An 18,461-nucleotide genomic window follows, 5' to 3' on the forward strand; every position below is an offset into this window, starting at 1 on the left:
GTCTTTACTGGCCCTGTTATCATCACCGTTAGGGTTAATTTTAGGTTACTTTTTGGTAATTTCAGCTTGGTCACAGTCTCCGATAATTTTATACGTGAAGACACTTGTACTTGTTAGTACTGTTCTCTTAGAGTTGATTTTGATGTATGGTTTTCTTCCAATCAAATTCCTGAAATTTTAACTAGCCATTTTGGCTCATGAAATCCCAGAACCTACTAGCCAAAACTGTGCTACTAGCCTGTGGCCAGTTAGCTACCGTTAGTCTCGAGCGCTGGACTATAGGCTATGTGTACAAAACTAACCAGCATTATATTTTATATTTTGTGCAACGATATTTACATGTACCAAGCTCGTAAATCACTACATGACAATGAATGTTGTTTCTACCTCGAACACGGATACATTGGTACCCGGGGGTACCCCTCCATAGTAGTACGGACTGTTGATAATCATTGCTGGTTTTAAGTCTCCTGCTCGCTGTTTGGCGTAGTCGTTATTCGTTGAAACCAACATGGCGCCGAATTGATCAATTCTTAGCAGTTGAACCTAAGTTAAAGAAAAAAATGCGTCAGGTTTGCCGGTAATCATTTTCTGACCTCAACTTATCTTTGGCTAAAATCCGTGAATTAGTCGGGAGAACAATAATGCAATAATAATGGCCGTACCGTATATTCTTGACCGTCAGAGTAGCTGCTAAGAGTGCTCATCACTTTAACTGTTTTGTATCCTGCATTGTATTTGAACACCAAGCGGCCATTTACGAGTTCCAAAATGATAAAATGAGTCGGATTTTGCATGTCATTTGCTGCATAGAGCAGCACTCCATTCGGTACAAGTGAACGGAACCTTACGGAGATCACAAACCTGATAGAAAACACAGCATCACAAGATTAGTAATCTAAAGACAGAATCTTAAACAGTATTTCAATTGCAGACCCATAATTTATGATCGTCGTTTTCTTAAAGAAACGTCTAGGAAATGAGTACTTCTGTGGATTTCAAGTGTCTAATTAAAGTAACTATGCGCTTGCTGTCGTTTTACATTTGCTAAAAGAGTGATTGGTCCAAATAACATACCTATATCCAAATAACAGGTGATTTGGTTCACGCGATTTTCTCGAGCTGGCCAGTTGCCGCAGGCTGCACATTTTCCCGCGCTTGCCACAGGTTACCTGTTTTCCCACGCTTGTCACAGGTTGCCTGCTTTGGCGCGCTTGCCATAAATTGACTGTTTTATCAGCCTTGCAACAGTAACATGGTTTACTGCGAGTACTTTTTTGTTTAATTAATGTCAAAATGCCGCTGAGCTAATTAGCTTTGGGATGGCTTTGTTTTTAGCTTTACTGCAGTAATTTTATAAAGAACCGCTCTGAACTTAACACTTAAACCAAGATCACCCAAAATCATAAGTACTCACCGATTTTGGGTATAGTTTAATACATCAGCAGTTGCATAGAAGGCGATGTAATCAGTGCCTTCCAAGCGAACTTCATCTTCTGCTGATGAATTTCGCAGGGGTGGATACGGGTTACCACAAGTGGGAGGTGGTAGTGTGGGGGGTGGGGTGGTGGGGAGGGCTGTTGGTATGACGTTCAGTTCAGGTGACACTCCAGCCAATGATACACGTCTGCTTCGTCCTGAGAAGATGTTGACATTTCTGTAAAAAGAAACACAACCACGTGTTAAATTAAACGAAGATGTCCTCGTTGTCATTTTCATAACAACACATGACAATGCAAAATAAGTGACATCAAATAAGGCAACAGAATGCATTTTTCTTGCCAGTGAAACTGCAGCTTTTTTTAAACAGACATGCTGTACCGTTGCTACTACAGAAAATTTGATTATTTTTGACACTATCAAGCTCCCTCTTTCATTGCGTCACTGTCAATGGAAAACCAATGGAAGACGAAGAAGTCGAAGATGTCACCGGGACTGGCACCCAGCATACCATTCCTTTCCTTGGCCGCCTTTTCCCTGCGCTTGGCACCAGTCAATCATACATTTCCCCGCGCTTGGCATCGGTCACACATTCACCAAAAATGCTTTGTCGTTTCAATTTCTTTCGTAACAGCAACTTACATTCCGTTCAGCTTCAGGACATTCATCCCTCCTTCAAACGAGTTTATAACCGGAAAAGCCCTCGGTACGGTTGTTCGTTCGTCCACGCCTCCTATCAACACACTTCCATTGAGACGAACAGCGCCCGCGGGAAAACCATCAGGTATCGACAAGGCATTGCCATCAAGAATTACGTTGCTCCTAGTAAAATGAAAAAAAAAAAAAAGAAAGAAAGAAAAGAAAAGAAACAAGAAATAAGAAAGAAATAAGGTGTGAATTATTCTTGAAATTGGAGGTTATGTTCAAAATTTAGCCTTACTGTAACGTTTCAAGTTTGTTGAAACTTATCGTAGCCATGACATTGGTCCTTTAAAATAGTGTATCAAAATGACCCGGCTGATTATCAAAAGTTCTCTTTACTAATTTCCGTACGATACTGTCAAATGCAACCAAGAAAACAATTAAATTGGATAAAAGATTCTTCAGACCAAAATAGAACATATATTCAAGGGAAGAAGTAGAGGATTACGAGATGCAAGTGAACTACAGGTCATCAAGGTTGACTTTGTAACAAGATGTCAAGAAATCATAATTGCCATTCTGGGGAAATTTTTAATCTTTGCTTTCACCGGTTTTGGTGTTCTTTCTGTGGTATTACAAGATTATATAATAATCCCCTCTATTAAAAAATATCATGCATTGCAGTCATAAGACTGAATTACGAACAATTTGTAAAAATAACAATAAATAAGGTTTAATGGTTTCCAATCAGATACCAAGCAAGTTTATAGCTGTAGCTACAGGCCATACTTATAAACATACGATCAGCCGGGAAACTGTCTCTTTAGTGATAAACAGCTTTTTGAAAACGTAAGTGAAAGTCAGAGATGACAAAATTCACTCACCCCACCGCTCTCAATTCGATTTTTACAGTGTGGTAGGCGCCATCATTGAGTGTTTCTCCTTCGCTTACAATGGGAGTGAACGCTGTACTCACATCTGTGGTGTGCACTAAATAAATATTCCCATGAAGAAGTGCCACATAGAAAAACGGACCCTGCAATAATACCAAAAGTTTGTTAACAGAATATTAAACAACTACAAATGCATGCCAGTGTTGTAAACTGCTGGAAATAATCATTCAAAAAGATTTTCTGTTACATTTGAAAGTTTAGGGTAGGCTTTTACGAATAGCAAAGATAAAAACCAAACAAATAACCGTAATTGAAGCTGTATAAAAATAACATTACAGAGTAATACAATGAGTACGAGATGGAGTACGACTATGACTTTCAAATTCTTATCCAGTTACGTTCTCAGAGTCCTCCCTCCTCCCTGTTGCTGACAAGTTAAATAGGGGTTTATCGCCGTGTACGTATTTTCCTTCGCAGCGGTTATTTGGTCGTCACGCAACGACTCGGGGGAGGGAGCGTTGCGTGACGAGCCCAAACAAAGGCTGCAACAGAAAATTATCCGTACATGACTGGTATGAAGAGCGATAAGCGATAAGCCAATGGCATAAGCACTAAGATTCAAAACTCGTTCTCGTTCTCAATCTCGTTCTCGATCATTCAAAAAGTCGTTATTGACCGTACGTTACCTCTCCACTATAAACAAGGACACTGCTAGGCGAGAGTGTTTTAAACGTGAATTCCAGTGACGTCATCTGTGCTTGACCTGTTTCCACAGCAGCATAGCTGTCGCCAAGGAAACGAGTACCTTCCTCGACCTAATGAAAAAAAAAAGGCTGAATTGAGTCTATTTTATTAAGTTCTGCCAGGCTATGAAACTTAATGCTAGCTAGAATTACTTATTTGCTATCTTATTGAAATGTTCTCACTATTTTAAGTTATATTTCACCCAATTTGGTGGCCATTTTATTATGCCTAAATTTGGCTAAAATCAATGACGCACTTCCTTTAATCCAAAGAAGCAAACATCAAAGTAATCTCCAAGTTATTCTGTTGATCTGGCCCCAGTTGTTCAAAGGGTGGATAGCGCTTCGGCTATCTACTGGATAAATCACTATCCGGCGGATAGCGTAGTATGTTTTAAAAAGACTTATCCACTGGATAGCGATTTATCCAATGGGTAGCGTTATCGACCTTTTGAACAACTGGGCCTTGATCTACAATTATTAATCTGCTCCTAACTTATCAAGCCTTACAAAGCTTAGCTGGTAAAGATCAGTCATTCCTTTTGCTTCATTATACTAGTATTTAACTTCGTCTTACCACTGGAAGCAAACCAGAGAAGCTCACACCCTCTGCTGTGATGGTTAAGTTTGCGTTGTTGAGTGACCGCTCCACGAGAGATTCAGATGTATTACTACTGATGTTGATATGCCGTAGACCACCAGCAAATGAAGTGCTTACAGGAGAATTGATTGGGCTGCAGGGAAAGACGAAAACGAACATAAACATATTTCCAGTAATTAAAATAACAGGCGTTCTCTAACACAAAATGCGTCTGAAAAACTAGAACATAAAACATGAAATGAGGTTATTTTTTTATAAAAATGTATCTCCAGTTAGCAGTTAAACGCGAACTTCCCTCGCACACAAAATGCGATTTCGGCTACTGAAAAACCAACAACAACAACAGAAATAGAGATACACCACTGTCCAAAAACGCCAGATATCCACAAGGTGACAGATGACTGAAGCTTTACACCCGCTTTCAGTGTTACGTGCATAGCTTTCTTTCTACATCCAACTTTCGACATCATCTTTCTATATCGTCTTTCGACGTGCTGTTTGAAATGAGACAATCAAAACCAATGCATACCGTTCTTGGTTTTATGCAAATGAGCACACAAGGTCCGAAAGTCATGCAAGCGGCTGTGATTGGCGGATTTCGATCCGTGTTGTTTGTTTAGCACGTCAAAAGAGGGATGTCGATAGAAAGCCGCTATGCATTTAACACTGAAAGTGGGTGTAAATCTAAACATACACTAGCTTACCTGTTGGGATCTTTACCACCAAAGAGCAGAGACTGTCCTACAGGAAGATACACAGGTGTGGGTGATATCATCATCGTGTTACGATCGACTGCACCACTGTCAGACGGACCCACAGGTCTGATCGTCAGACTGGCGTTCCTCAGACCGCGTACCACGTGCACTCTGTACCAGCGACCATCACTGTATGAGTTGCCGTTACTATGTACTGTGTACGTTTGATTGGCTGTCTTAAAGTAGAAAGCCACCCTGCTGTCATTCAAGTACACTCCATACACATAGTTCTGAAAAAGTCAAACAGAATACAGTGTCAGTTCATATGACTAGTAATTATCGTTTCCGCGTACGTCGCGTAAGTCTAAAACATAACTAGATTATAGGAAACCCAGCAAAAACTGCACGAATCTGGATGGTAACCAGTCATGACGCGGATGAAAATCAATCACATCTTCGGAAAGTGGTCTTTAAGCCACGTCTAAACACCGTCTACGTGAACTATGCAATTGCTTAAACATAGTAAAAGGGAACTAAGGGCTTCGACGGGATTTGAACCCATGAACTGTGCATTGCCGGTGGCACACTGTATTTTGCTAAGCTGTAAGGTCCCACACATTTGGAACAGGCCTTATCCTTATTACGCTACATCGCAAACTTCAGTTCAAACCACTATTGCACAAAATCCCTCTTAAACCTTTGGCACCTACAAACTGTTTACAAGTCGAAAGCGAGATTGGGGTAGTTGAACAAGTAACAGGTAAATATGATAAGGCTAAATGAGCTGCTATTGTGGGTTTATTGGTTCCTGTGTGGGAAACAGAATGATGAGAGTTGCATGGATGATTGCATATGTGAACTGTGGTTTGATACCGTTGATAAAACAAAAACGCCGACAGACCTGCCCATTCAAAACACTTGCGATGAAAGCCGTTTTGTGGAATGTTCTGAACTCAAACTCCATTTCTGACTCGCCAGTAATGTTAAACTCTCCCATCTTCTGCTTCACATGTCCTTCTGGAATACCAAAGAAACTGGTTCCTGGAATAACGTCTTCCTGGTCAGGAGGCCTATTCAGACAAACAGCATATTCTAATCAATAAAAATTATAAGACAGTTCCCGTTTTTACATCTTCCTTACATACTTAAAGCTTATTATACATTAAATAAATACCTGAGGGGCTAACGTCTGTACCACGAGTCTCTGCACACAATTTTTGGCGAAAATCAGTACAAGTGGACAGGTCTATACCAACAAAATCCTTACTCCTTACATTTGAAATGTTAAGCAGCAAGCAACTTGAACAGTTTGTGCACAATTGCTTGTGCTCAAAATAATTCGCTTTCATCTGGTCATGCTGAATGAGGGTAAGAATACAATATCAAAATGAGTTGTTCTACCTTCTGGTGCAGAAAGATCGATTTCCTTGCACCTCTACTGGGTTCCACAGATTCAGGGACTCCTGGTTTAGCACAATGTTGTCGATGCAGCCGTCAAAATACCGGTCAGTCTTGTTTATCTGGGAGGCAAAATAAATTATCAGTACAACTAGGTTATTACATGATGAAGTGACCTGTTAACAGAGGATTATGTCAACATTGTAATGATGATGTTGATGAGATGATGATGAGGTGATGATGATGATGACCCCAGCTAGTCACGCAATCGTTGGAAAGGTTACGTAACGAACCAATGGCTGCGTGGAACATACATGTTCGTGTACTTTGTTTCAGATGTTAAAATGTTAAATGCAATAGTGCAAAGGCCACTACACTTGCTAGGGATCGATATAGAAATGTGCAACGAGATGGTACTCACCATAACTCCATCAGGAAGACCTCCGACAAAAATATGATCGTCAACGTCGAAGTCCGTGGTCAGGAATGCAGGGATTATGTCTGTGGTACCCTCGTATGTGCGGCTCAAGTTCCGACTGTGATCTGTCACTGTCAACCGTCCTTCCTTCTCATAGCTACAGAAATAAAAACGTACATGTCAGGCGTATCATAAAATGGAACTACGCGCTGTTTACAAGTGACAATGTTGTGCACCGTCCAACTGACAAATAAGTTTGGCTTTTGGATTAGATTGGTTCGACCTTTTAAACAAATCTTGCCACTCATAGAATTAGCCTGAATAACTTCTTTTGCCGTTATTTAGTTAAAGAGGGTTTTTTTGTTGAAGGCCGACGTTTTCCGTTACAGTAGACAACTATAGGGTGATTTCACGGTTCCAGAAAATTGGATATTTTACATAGGCAAATAACTCAATTCCAAAAAACCAGAAATTTCATTGCTTGGGAGCAGTAATATGGTCGCTGTGACGTCATGTAAACACGCGCTATAGAAACACATCGAGTAACTAACCGTGTAGCGTACGCTGTATACCAGTGCCCAGGCCGTACTCTTACAGCCCAGTTGGTGATGTCAATAGGTCCTGTTCCAAGGTTGTACTGGAACTTCACGTATGATCCGCTCTCTAAAGTCAGAGCCACGCTTCGAGCCTATGTTAAAATTAGCACAATACATGAATGCGATGTGAAGGCAAGGGAATGAGTAACGAAAAACACAGGCAGCCCAAGCTCACGATACTAAAACTTGATAAATGATCAAGACTGCGTGGCACTGGTAGTGTTAGCCGTTTCAACTTGCAAAATGTGGCTGTACGTAGCTGCTAATTCACGTTCAGTTCATTAACTGCTAGTAAACTCACTCTCGGTATTCATGTAAAGCCACTATGTACACGACACCAGAGAGACAATACAATGTATGCCAACTCAGTATTAAAACTTTTTTTTGTCTAGTAAGACTAGTATGCCACAATTTGAATCATTTCCGTAGAGATTTTTAAGAAGTAAGTTTAACTTGAGTTTAACAGTCACGTTTAGCTCAGTCATCCAACAAGCTCACTTATTATAAGCTTGGATAATATTACCGTGCCTGAAATGACAACCATGCAATAATTTTAATTATTATATGACTAGCTCCGTGAGCGGTCAAGATGAAACGAATCCCGTGCTCTGATTGGCTACCCGAGCGGTCAAGATGAAGCCATCTTGACCGCTCGGGATCGCCCGCTGTGTTCCCGCAAGCGAAAAAACTTTTCAGTTCCGTCGACGCTACTACAAAAAGCTTTTCCGTCGTAAACTTGAGCTATGAAACCATTTACCGAAACAACACAAATATTTTCTGCCTGTTTCTAGCGAAAGAGAGTCCAATTACAAAGAAATAGGTCTTGAAGCGAACGAGAACAAACTAATTAAACAGCAAATGTTCTGAACGAGTTTCGTGAATTTTATTTGCCACAACAACCAGCTATAAGCTTAAATACTAAAATTAAAACGAAAAGCGACTTGAAGACATGATATCGGGTTTTGTTCGGCGGAAAAAGGGAGAGAAGTCAGTGACATACCTGAAGACAACAATTCGGAAAACTTGTCGTTTGTGTAAATCTTGATTGAAATCTTGATGGAGAAAGCGGTCGGCACGGCGAACCATTTTAGGCACTGTAAGTTTTTAAAACATCTTCTCACCGAAGCCTCTAATGCTCACGTCGAATAAGGTCGTGTCGAACATTTAAATCAATGATGTAGGAATGTTCAAGCTCTTCCCGTGAATTTATAAGTCCCAAACGCTTTCAACAATCACAATTTCAATATTCAGCTCGTGTCACCGTTCGGGCAGGTTTGCACCACTGAAGCGCCAGAAGCGAGTAAATACTCTGCAAAACATCCAATAATCAAAAGCTGGCGGCCAGATAGAATGGACATTCTTGTTTTAAGGCTTCAAACTCAACGTCGATTTGCAATTTTAGTGTCCTTTTGAGGGTTAAAAAGAGGTGAATTTCGCTGTTGTCGCGTCGTTTTACTTCGGCTCGATTCATTCAAGAATTTGACAGTCAGTCATTAAACTTTTAAACCAATGAAATGATTTTAGCGTGCGCCATTGAATGTGCATGCAACTGGCTTCCTTTTCAGTACTCGAAAAAAGTCATATAATAAATCCTTTATTGACCAAGCTTGTTCGGTCAAGATGGCAGGATATTGGCCTCGTTCTTTTTTTGCGTGTTTATGGACCTCGACTTCGTCTCGCTCCATAACCACGCAAAAAAAGAACTTGGCCAATATCCTGCCATCTTGACCTCACGCTTGGTCAATAACCCATATATATTATCAGCTCACCGCACTACTGGCCCCATCTGACAGGTAGAACAGCGAGCCCCGCACACGTGTAGCTCTGAAATCCACTTTGATTTCAGTGTATTTCGTCTCGTTTATCAAGCGGGATGTTGGGTTGTACTGCACCGCTGTACTTCCTTGAACATTCAGAGCAAGGCGAATCTGAAACACAAACAACATTGCCCTTGGTACAAAATTTACTCAAGCTTCGAGATCTTTCATACGATCACAGCGTAACTCAGGCTAGTCCTGGAAGAGTTTTTCAAGACTAAAAGAAAGCATGCAGTTCATTTGATCAAACAACAGCAAGTCACGACCAGCGTTTGGCGTGGGTTGCCACTTCTTCTTCGAGGCTCTGATTAGTTGACTGCGTTATTTGCATTTGTTATGATTTCCCAGTTACGATTTCTTTGGCTTTCGTTTAAAGTCTACCGTGTGTCCACGAATTGCGATAACTTGCAACGGCGGAAAGCGCGGGAAACGTGGTACCAGCCGAAACGCAGCTGGATTTCTCTCACACCTGATTGGCTGAATAAATCACAGCTTCACTCTCATTGGATAAAGTAAAGTTTCAAGACTTTTGAAAGCCTTTTTTTAGCGTTTTTAATTTAGGGGATGTTTTACCTTGGCAACATATTCTCTGGCTTTTCTCAGTTTTTCCTCCAGCGCCGACATGTTTTGTCTGAGTTGGGCCTGTAAGTTGGCTGTTACATTCTTGAGTCTACCCGCTTCCTGTACTTTGTCATCCACAGTCCCCAAAGATCTACTTGTATTTTGCACTGTTACAAGAAAAAGATTAACAAGTCACAAACTAATCCAGGCTAAAGTTCGTAAGAGTTACACGATCATAAAAAATCTGCATTTTGACGGTATATCTGATAAACAAACAAACAAACAGCAACAACAACAACCACAACAACATGATGATGATGGACATATGAAAAAAGTCATGCATGTGAACTGTGGTGGAAAAAGTGAAAAAACGACGAAGTCTTCCCAGCCTGTGAACGAAGGCGGGGTTGTTGCTGTTTTTTTCGGTGGCGTAAAACATCCGACAGCCGGAAATGTGACTGCGTTTGCAGGCTAGGCCTTCACAGTTATATTCTAACTGAAACAGGTGAAAAGAAATAATATTTAGTTTGATTTTAGTTTCTTTCGCGCGCGCGACCTTTATATGGCATCTACGTTACGTTGCGCGCGCAACGTAACGTTTGATAATCGCTCAACGGTTTTTACTTTGCGACTGATGAAGGGGTTATTCCCAAAACGTTGCGCTAAACGAGAAAACATTTTAGCACTTTTTAAGAAAAAAAAAACATTTCATAGCAGGTGAAAAGAAAGCCTATTCAGCTGCAAGCGATTTTTGTGGCTCTACCACTGAGCTATGAAGCCAATGACAGCTGGTCAGTTACGAGTTCTATGTACACCCAAGAAACCCGCAAAGAAAGAAAGAAGATAGGGAGACTAGTGTAATTAACACACAACTTTAAAAAAAATCTTAGAATGATGAAATAAAGTTTTATTTCAAAAACGTCAGTTTTCTTGAATAAATATATCAATTGAATATTGCTAAATCCAATACAGAAGGTCGACGGACATAAAAAGCTTTCACTTTACAACGCAGGAAAACGTGCGATTAAAACCCTTTACAAGAACTAGCATACATGTACATCACAGGCTTACCATTGTCAAATGCCTGTTTAGTCATCACCGCGGCCCTCTCAGCTGACTGATTAATGGACTGCATCTTCGTCTCGAGTCTGTTCACTTGATTCAACAGAGCTGGCACTCCGTTGTTAACTGGATCAGAACGGTACACTGCCTCCTTGGATAAATCGCTGGCAGCCTGAGAATCAGAGGCGATGGAGTGAGGACGGCTTCCGACCTCAGCAGCTTGGAGCAGAGAGTCTCGACTGGATTGTAACGAGCTGTAAAGAGAATCAACTGACTCCCCAGTCGTTACTGCATCCCTGTATGTCTGGTCTGACGAGGTGACATTGCCACGGAGTCCTAAACAGAGTGCACATGTAAGTTACAACACCGTCAGCACTTGAAGTTCTACTGGGTGTTAGTCGTGCTTAATATATTGAAATATGCTACGCAATAGACTCCTTCAGAGGGGCTATGTCACGCAATTTTATGCAATTTCGGCACTGACCAACTGAAATGTCACAATAACGGCTTAAAACTGTAGAAGAACTCAAAAGGAACAGAAAGGCTAAAAGGTGCATGGATGGGCAAAACTTGCAAAACGTTTGTTAGAGACGTTTTAGTTGAAACAGCTACCCTATTTCATACAGTTGATATGCTGTTCCACATTTTTTCTGCGATGTATGTATAGATTTGAGTGTTTACACCTCAGCCATTGTGTGCTTGAGTGTCTTAGCCACTTTAATATTTTAGCACCATTGTACACGCGGTAGCTCACTCAGTATCCTAAAGAAGGCAACTTCGACCTCAGCTGTCATTGATCCAGTTATATTACTGTAAGTTACATTTAGCACATTAGATTTTGTCAAGCGTCCTCTTTGTATCCTGTTGGGGATGCACAGGGTAGCGCTGGGTGTAGATGAATGGCTGATAAGCAAATTTTTACCTTGCAAGTCTGTATCTCTATCCAAAGTACTGTTAAGAAGAGCTTCGCTCTCGTCTCTGGAAGCAGCAACTCTTGTTTGAAGATCAGAGCTAACTAGCGTGAGATTCTGGAGCTGGAATATAGTTACAAAACAGATCATAAGTTGTTAAAAGGGATGCAGATAGCTATATAACGCTTACTTTACGCAGAAACCAGATAGTCCACAGGTATGACACTTAAATAAACGCACATTTCAAACTGAACTTATAGAAAAAATTCTGGCTTCAAGGGATTCGAATCCCGTTGAAGCGGGAATTTTTTCTGTTTTTTTTTTTTTTTTCTCTTTGCAATGTCTTTATAATTGAATTCACTGCGAGGATCATTTCTTCACTTTACATCTCATCCGCAGTTCACATATGTGAATTATTTCATATACTTTACGTCATGAAACCTATACTTGTTTAGATTCGCAAATTGTGGTAGGCAGATCAGTTGGCTATGCTATGTAAATTAGAGTGGCCGAGGAACTGTGCTCGGGATGGTCATGTTTACTTACATCTCCACGGTCGGACCGGAGGAGAAGTTGAACAAAAAACACTACCTCCTTAATGGCATTGGCAACAAAGAAGTTTTCAAACTTATCTTGGGTTTTGCAACTTCTAGATACCTTAAACTTGCTATTAGACAACAAAGCCACAAGACAAAACAAAATCAGTGACTGCTGGAGTAAAAGAGGAAATATCTTACCCGGTTCATAATTTCTTGTAATGACTCGTTGACTTGCCGTGAGGTTTCCAGTGACTGATTCCCCAGTACAACAACTTCCTCGAATGTTTTGATAGCGTCAACTGCGCGTGCTCCGTGGGATAGAGTGGCGTTAAACACACTAAATACAAAACACATGCAGGAAGTTTAAAAAATAAAGATAAAAAATTGTCTTAGTGAAAAATAAACCGCGGTGCTGGTGGTCAGTTACGGAGAAAGTTGCCCAAAAACAACCAAGGCCACCTGACAAATTCTGTGCAAAATAGGGAATGAAAACCTCGTATGTTATTAATAGAATTACCACAAATTGTGGATCTACACAAGCCGCATGCTACAGAAGCAATGTTTTAACATGCAAACACTATTGACCAATCTGTAAAGAATTTGCTTGGGTTGCTTTAGTTGGAATAGTCACACTGTAAATTGTTCTCGACAGGTTTATGTCATTTAATATGAACAGCGAATAAGTTAAGCCTAAGTTTTTCAACCCAGTCATAACTATCCTTGTTCGTTTTTGTGTCTTTGGTCTTTTGGTATTTTTATATTAGAAAACTATTGTCGTGTCTTGCTTTGATCTAAAGGCAATTTTCAACATTATAACTCCTTTAAAACAGAGTATTATATCGTTAACTACAGATGTAAGTAAGCAAAACACTATCTCTGTTACTGCTGGCAAAACCCGGCTTTTTATAGGATTTTAGAAAAACATAATGTACATACAAGGCTGACTGGAATACTAAGGATGTATAACTTCAGGTCGGGTTCGCAAATAACGTTACATCTTTAACAATTTCAAGACTATCAAGAATAAAAAAATATTTTTTGAGCGCGACTGAATAAATCGTTCGAAAAGGACATCATTCACATTTCACCTCGCTTACCTTTGCCTTTCTTCAGCCAAAGCAGTGAGATCAGCTGCATGTTTTGTGGCATTTTCCATCACGCTTTGATTCGCAGCGGATAATTCTGGACCCGCGGCTGTAAGAGAGTTCTCCAAAGTGCTAATATCTGTGTTTAAGCCACCTAGAAGGTCGCTGGCATTCTGCAGACCAAAAATGTTCGATTATCTTTTTATTACACAACGCTTACAATCACTTTTCTTCGACATAACCACCTAGACTCATCCTAAATTCATTCTATTTTGTATTTTAATTCTTATATTACACCATACGTCACATTTCGGCAAACATTTCAGGCATGGACAAACGGTGATATTTTTCAATACTTGAACTGCGCGAAACGTTGAGTTGTTTTGCAGAGTAAGCAAATGCCAATAAATCTAAACAGCAAATTGTTTAAACATAGACAAGAACCAGCCATGCGGAGGTTTAGTGGATTGTTGTTTTTTTTTTACAACGGGGTTTGTTTTAATGCTGATTAAAGGTTACAACAATAAGAAATTTGTCACATTTAGGAAAGAACATGCCTAGCAGATCACTAAAAGTTTTATTCGATTTGAAAATAATTTTATACACTGTACAAATGACTCTATATTTTGTGGTATGTAGTGAAACCCCGATATAACGATCCTCGATATAACGATATTCCCGATATAATGATGAGTATTCTACGTCCCGGCAAAAGTTACAGTAAAATGTATGGGACAGAAACCCGATATAACGATCTTCGATATAACGATATCCCCGATATAACGATGACAATTTAGCGGACCAAACGTAAAATCTTTCCCGATATAACGATATCATCAGTACACAGTCACAATTTAAGCAAAACATCGAATGGAATGCAATAACATTACAGTAATCGAGTCATCTCTAACTTTTCTGTAAACAGCTTTGTACGATGATATACGAAAGTGATATCAACTTTATCTTCTTTATCCTCCTTAAATATGTAGTAAAAAGTACTTGTTAGGTTTACCCCGATATAGCGATATGTTCGGTTATTTTCGGCCATATCGTTATATCGGGAGTTCGATATAACGATTCCTCGATATAACGATATAATTTTACTGCTCCCTTGGCATATCGTTATATCGGGGTTCCACTGTAGTTGTTAATTTCTTTGACTTGCGTCTCTGTTTCGTCATACAAAATACACCTGACTGAAGAAACGCTGACCCATGAAAAGCAAAAACCATGAACGATGCGACCCAAATGTTTACTGGAAAATCGGAAGACATAGTCGTCTGTGAAAGAGTAAACATGACAATAAGACAGGTCGCATAAATCATGCTGTTAAGGCTCTCAAAAAAGAAAATATCTTGATTTTGAATTTCAACAAAAGGAACATTACTAAGCTTAACCATGATGACGTCCCAGAATTCAATTCGGTGTTATCGTTCATGGTTTATGCTTTTCGCGGGGTCAACGTTTCTTTAATTTAGTGTATATCAAACACCTGCACAAGTACCTGGTAGTTGTTTTCACCAGTGGAAACATGCTGGCGACTTCTGTTTAAGACTCCACTGACGGTTTGAAGAAGCTGGAGAGCTTGATCAGTTGAATTTCTTGCCTCACTTATTAGATTCTGTGAAACAAAGAGTTCACGTATTAGTTCAGCCAACAGGTACTCACACCTTTGAGAATATAACAATTTAACCAGTGTCAACTTTATTAACCAAACGTGAAAATTATGTCTGAAAGAGGGGAGTGCACTTAGCAACAAAACACAGGGATTAAATTGAAAGAACTGTAAGACTAAGCATTGAACTGCATGTAGCAGAGCAAGGATAGTATTTAAAATCTCTATCAAACTGGGTTTTGAAACATGAAAACAAGAGATGTTTTTATTTCTGCTAGTGGAAACACACAAAAAATTCCCTTTTGCTTCTGTTTGTTCTAGCAACATGGTCATTTTAGTATTTTAAATTCCGTAAAAAGAAATAAAGATCACTCCCTACTGGATGGGAAGCTAACTCACTGCAGGTTACTTTTAAGTATATTTTCCAGGTTTTCACAAAAATTTGCCAGACAATACCCATTCATACACGTGGTAGGATAGAGGCAGTATGTGAGTAAAGAGTTTTCCAAAGGTGGTAACAAAAGAACAGAGAGTTAGAATCTCACATCTCGCAGCAATGTAAGTAAATTATTTGCTGTGATTTTTTTTTACTTATTTATCCAGAAACATCTGCTTTAGCTTACAAGCTAGTTTAAACAGAGTCCTGATTCCTAATCTCGTATTTCTTATTAACAATCTAAAGCACAGTACAGCATACCTTTGTTTGGTTTATCAGAGCAAGAGCCTCATTGGTCAAGCTAGTGACTGTGTTAATCCGGGGTTTCATTTCATCGAATACTGAATTTGAAAGCATGAAGCTTCCCTCTGCTCCCAGCACAGTACTATTGAGGTCTGTTGAGGTGTTCTTGTGAGAAGTTACATTGTATTTCGCCGACATAGCCAGGGAGGAAGCAGACTGTACATTCTGTAGCTCCTCATCAACTTGTTGCATTTCACTATCATAAGACTTGTGTAGGATGCCATTTATACCAGCTAACACATTGTCTGCATCATCCTTCAGTCTTGTTAGTTGAGTCAATATTTCAGCAACTGTAGCATTCAATGCTGTAAATATAGAATTTTACAATAATTTATAAATATTTGTCACATTAAAATGCATTGGATATACCATTGCAAGATAAAGCTTTTCATTGCTAGCAATTAGTTTAAATAAACTTGAAGTGTTAAAACGTAAATTAACCATCTTGTCGGTTGGCAAGTTCGTCCCTCGTTCATTTTGTTTAATTTTTTTTTTCACTCTTACAACACTGGTTGCCCTGGGTGTCTAAAGAGGGGCCTGAAGGGGTAAAATGGGAACTGAGATTTGGGCCACATTTTCACTAGGAAGATCGGATTTGGGTCACTGGGACTGGGAATCACAAACAAAAAACAATTGAATTGGGACTGGGATTTGGGAAAAAAAACAGGCTGAGAAATGGGATTTAGGCAAAATGTGAAAATGTGGGCAGTGAAAATGGGATTTATATGCCCCCCCCCCCCCCCCCTTCCAAGACCCTCTCTAAAATTACTTTTATCGTTAACTGTGCATCGTGGGTGGCTCCTCCTAAATTGTTCTACAGTTGGTATAGGATTTAATGGAATCGAAACCAATTGTGGAATTGGACGCATTTTAGGCATCTTTCTGATGAACAGTTACGGCAATTAGATATTTACAGGAGCAACAATTGTGTTCGTGGTCTGTCCCGTTCGAATAATAAGATAAAAATAAGTTGATTTGGTTTCATGTGCTCAATCTGCACTACTAACCAGTCACATTATCCTTTGAAGCCTGAGTATTTGCGTTCAGATCTTCAATGCGGCTCAACTCACGAGACACAAGCACTTTCAAATTCTCACTTTGTTGCGACGTGTCTGACAACTGAGGACAAAGAAAAATAATATTATGCATAACATTAACCTGATGTTACAAACAATATTCGTCAATATTCCAGTGACCCTTAACACGGCATTTACACTAATTTCGATACGTTTTTATCGTCATGCTGTATAGAAGAGCAATGATACTTATTCTAATGCTTGTTTGGTAAGCTGACGCGAAAAAAAAACAAACAAACAAAGGAAACAGACCTTAAAATTTGGCCACAACACGTATGAGAGAATGCAACTGAACGAAAAACAGCTATCTTTAGTTTGAAATTCTTCACTATTTTCAAATCTTACCAAGACTTGCAGATCACTGACTGTCTCGTTTGGAGTACTTTCCTTTAGCTGGGTAATGTTCGCAAGAAGACCTTTGACCAGCGTGTCGAATTCTGCTGAGGATGACTGCAAAAATAAAACATATGTATTTAATACAATGAACCCTTTTAGCTTCAATTTCAATCTTGCATTAAATTATTGATATATGCTGGAATTTTTCCCCAACAGGGCACACTCTCATTGGCTACTTCGAGATCACATGACATCTTACAACAACCGTTTTCCCGCTAAAAGTCTCTGAGCGCACAACATTGCAAAATCCGCGACGTCAGAGGGTAATGCCTTTATTGTCCAATATATCAAATCACTTAATGACTGGTCCCTCGGGAAACCAGTTAATTTTGATTCCCTCGAATCTCAATGTTTCCCTCGGAGCCCTAGGGACCAGTCATTAAGTGTCTACTCTATCCCGTTACTTTTATCAGTAAGCCTCTGAAGACTTTTTGAACAAGACTGAGTAGACAATCTAACCTGAGCTTCGGTGATAAGAGCCTCCACGTTAATCAACTCTGGCCATAACTGCTCCAGGTTAGAAACCTTATCAGCATCTTTCTGTGCATCATTTAAGGTTTCTAGTGTTTTATTCAGATCGCCTTGTAAACCAAGTCTGGTACACTGATGACAAGCTGAAAGCAAACAAATAATGTCAGAGGATGATCTGTGTACATCATAGTCAACATCCATACAGTATATATTCACAGCCTTCTACATTCTCTCTTAATATCATTAAGGAAAACAAAAACCACAACACTCTCGTACTTTGCGCTCGCTCTGGTGCGCCAATTGATGCTTTCTCTAGCACATGGTGCAAAGTGCATGACAGACTTGTTTATCATGATGAATTACAATAGGCGGAAATGCTAGCCAAGCCCAACAGATATATGCACCGACGCAACCACAAGTAACTGGCATATTGCGATAGCTACTAAGCGAGCAACAACAGCAAGAGCGTAGTTAGCAACTGTAAATTTTTTATTTTTTTTTTGGAATTCGCGTGTTGGTCATTACAATAAAGACCCAGAAACCCCCAATGAGTTGTTGTGTCTTTAAGGGACATGGTCAGCATTGTCACGATATTTTAAGTCATTTTTCTGATTACTTCCAAATTGAAGGAAACCTCAAAATAATAGTTGTGTAATGTATGAAAACAACAAAGAAATAATCAAAACCCGAAAATAACCATGGATGGTTTCGTCTGACGAAGATTAAGACGGATTACGACAGACAAACTTGTTTTTTTCAAAAT

At 39.6% G+C, this 18,461-nt stretch overlaps 1 protein-coding gene across 1 annotated transcript in view; it reads right to left on the reverse strand.

Annotated features, from left to right (window-relative positions):
* LOC144657437 (laminin subunit alpha-like) overlaps positions 1-18,461 on the reverse strand; it is a 50,681-nt gene that overhangs the window by 3,746 nt on the left and 28,474 nt on the right. Inside the window, exons 32-54 of the mRNA XM_078517782.1 lie at positions 17,687-17,841; positions 17,177-17,281; positions 16,763-16,874; positions 15,714-16,060; positions 14,906-15,022; positions 13,414-13,574; positions 12,515-12,653; positions 11,789-11,900; positions 10,876-11,202; positions 9,817-9,971; positions 9,196-9,354; positions 7,382-7,518; positions 6,834-6,987; positions 6,416-6,534; positions 5,916-6,084; positions 5,024-5,304; positions 4,296-4,452; positions 3,662-3,790; positions 2,967-3,118; positions 2,083-2,262; positions 1,418-1,657; positions 666-864; positions 388-546 (exon numbers count right to left, since the gene is read on the reverse strand). Coding sequence (XP_078373908.1) covers positions 388-546; positions 666-864; positions 1,418-1,657; positions 2,083-2,262; positions 2,967-3,118; positions 3,662-3,790; positions 4,296-4,452; positions 5,024-5,304; positions 5,916-6,084; positions 6,416-6,534; positions 6,834-6,987; positions 7,382-7,518; positions 9,196-9,354; positions 9,817-9,971; positions 10,876-11,202; positions 11,789-11,900; positions 12,515-12,653; positions 13,414-13,574; positions 14,906-15,022; positions 15,714-16,060; positions 16,763-16,874; positions 17,177-17,281; positions 17,687-17,841 — 3,965 coding nt within the window. The remainder of the gene's footprint in view (positions 1-387; positions 547-665; positions 865-1,417; positions 1,658-2,082; positions 2,263-2,966; positions 3,119-3,661; positions 3,791-4,295; positions 4,453-5,023; positions 5,305-5,915; positions 6,085-6,415; positions 6,535-6,833; positions 6,988-7,381; positions 7,519-9,195; positions 9,355-9,816; positions 9,972-10,875; positions 11,203-11,788; positions 11,901-12,514; positions 12,654-13,413; positions 13,575-14,905; positions 15,023-15,713; positions 16,061-16,762; positions 16,875-17,176; positions 17,282-17,686; positions 17,842-18,461) is intronic.

The sequence above is a fragment of the Oculina patagonica genome, chromosome 1, assembly GCF_052425735.1.
Source record: "Oculina patagonica isolate OP01 chromosome 1, crgOcupat, whole genome shotgun sequence".
Lineage (NCBI taxonomy): Eukaryota > Metazoa > Cnidaria > Anthozoa > Scleractinia > Oculinidae > Oculina > Oculina patagonica.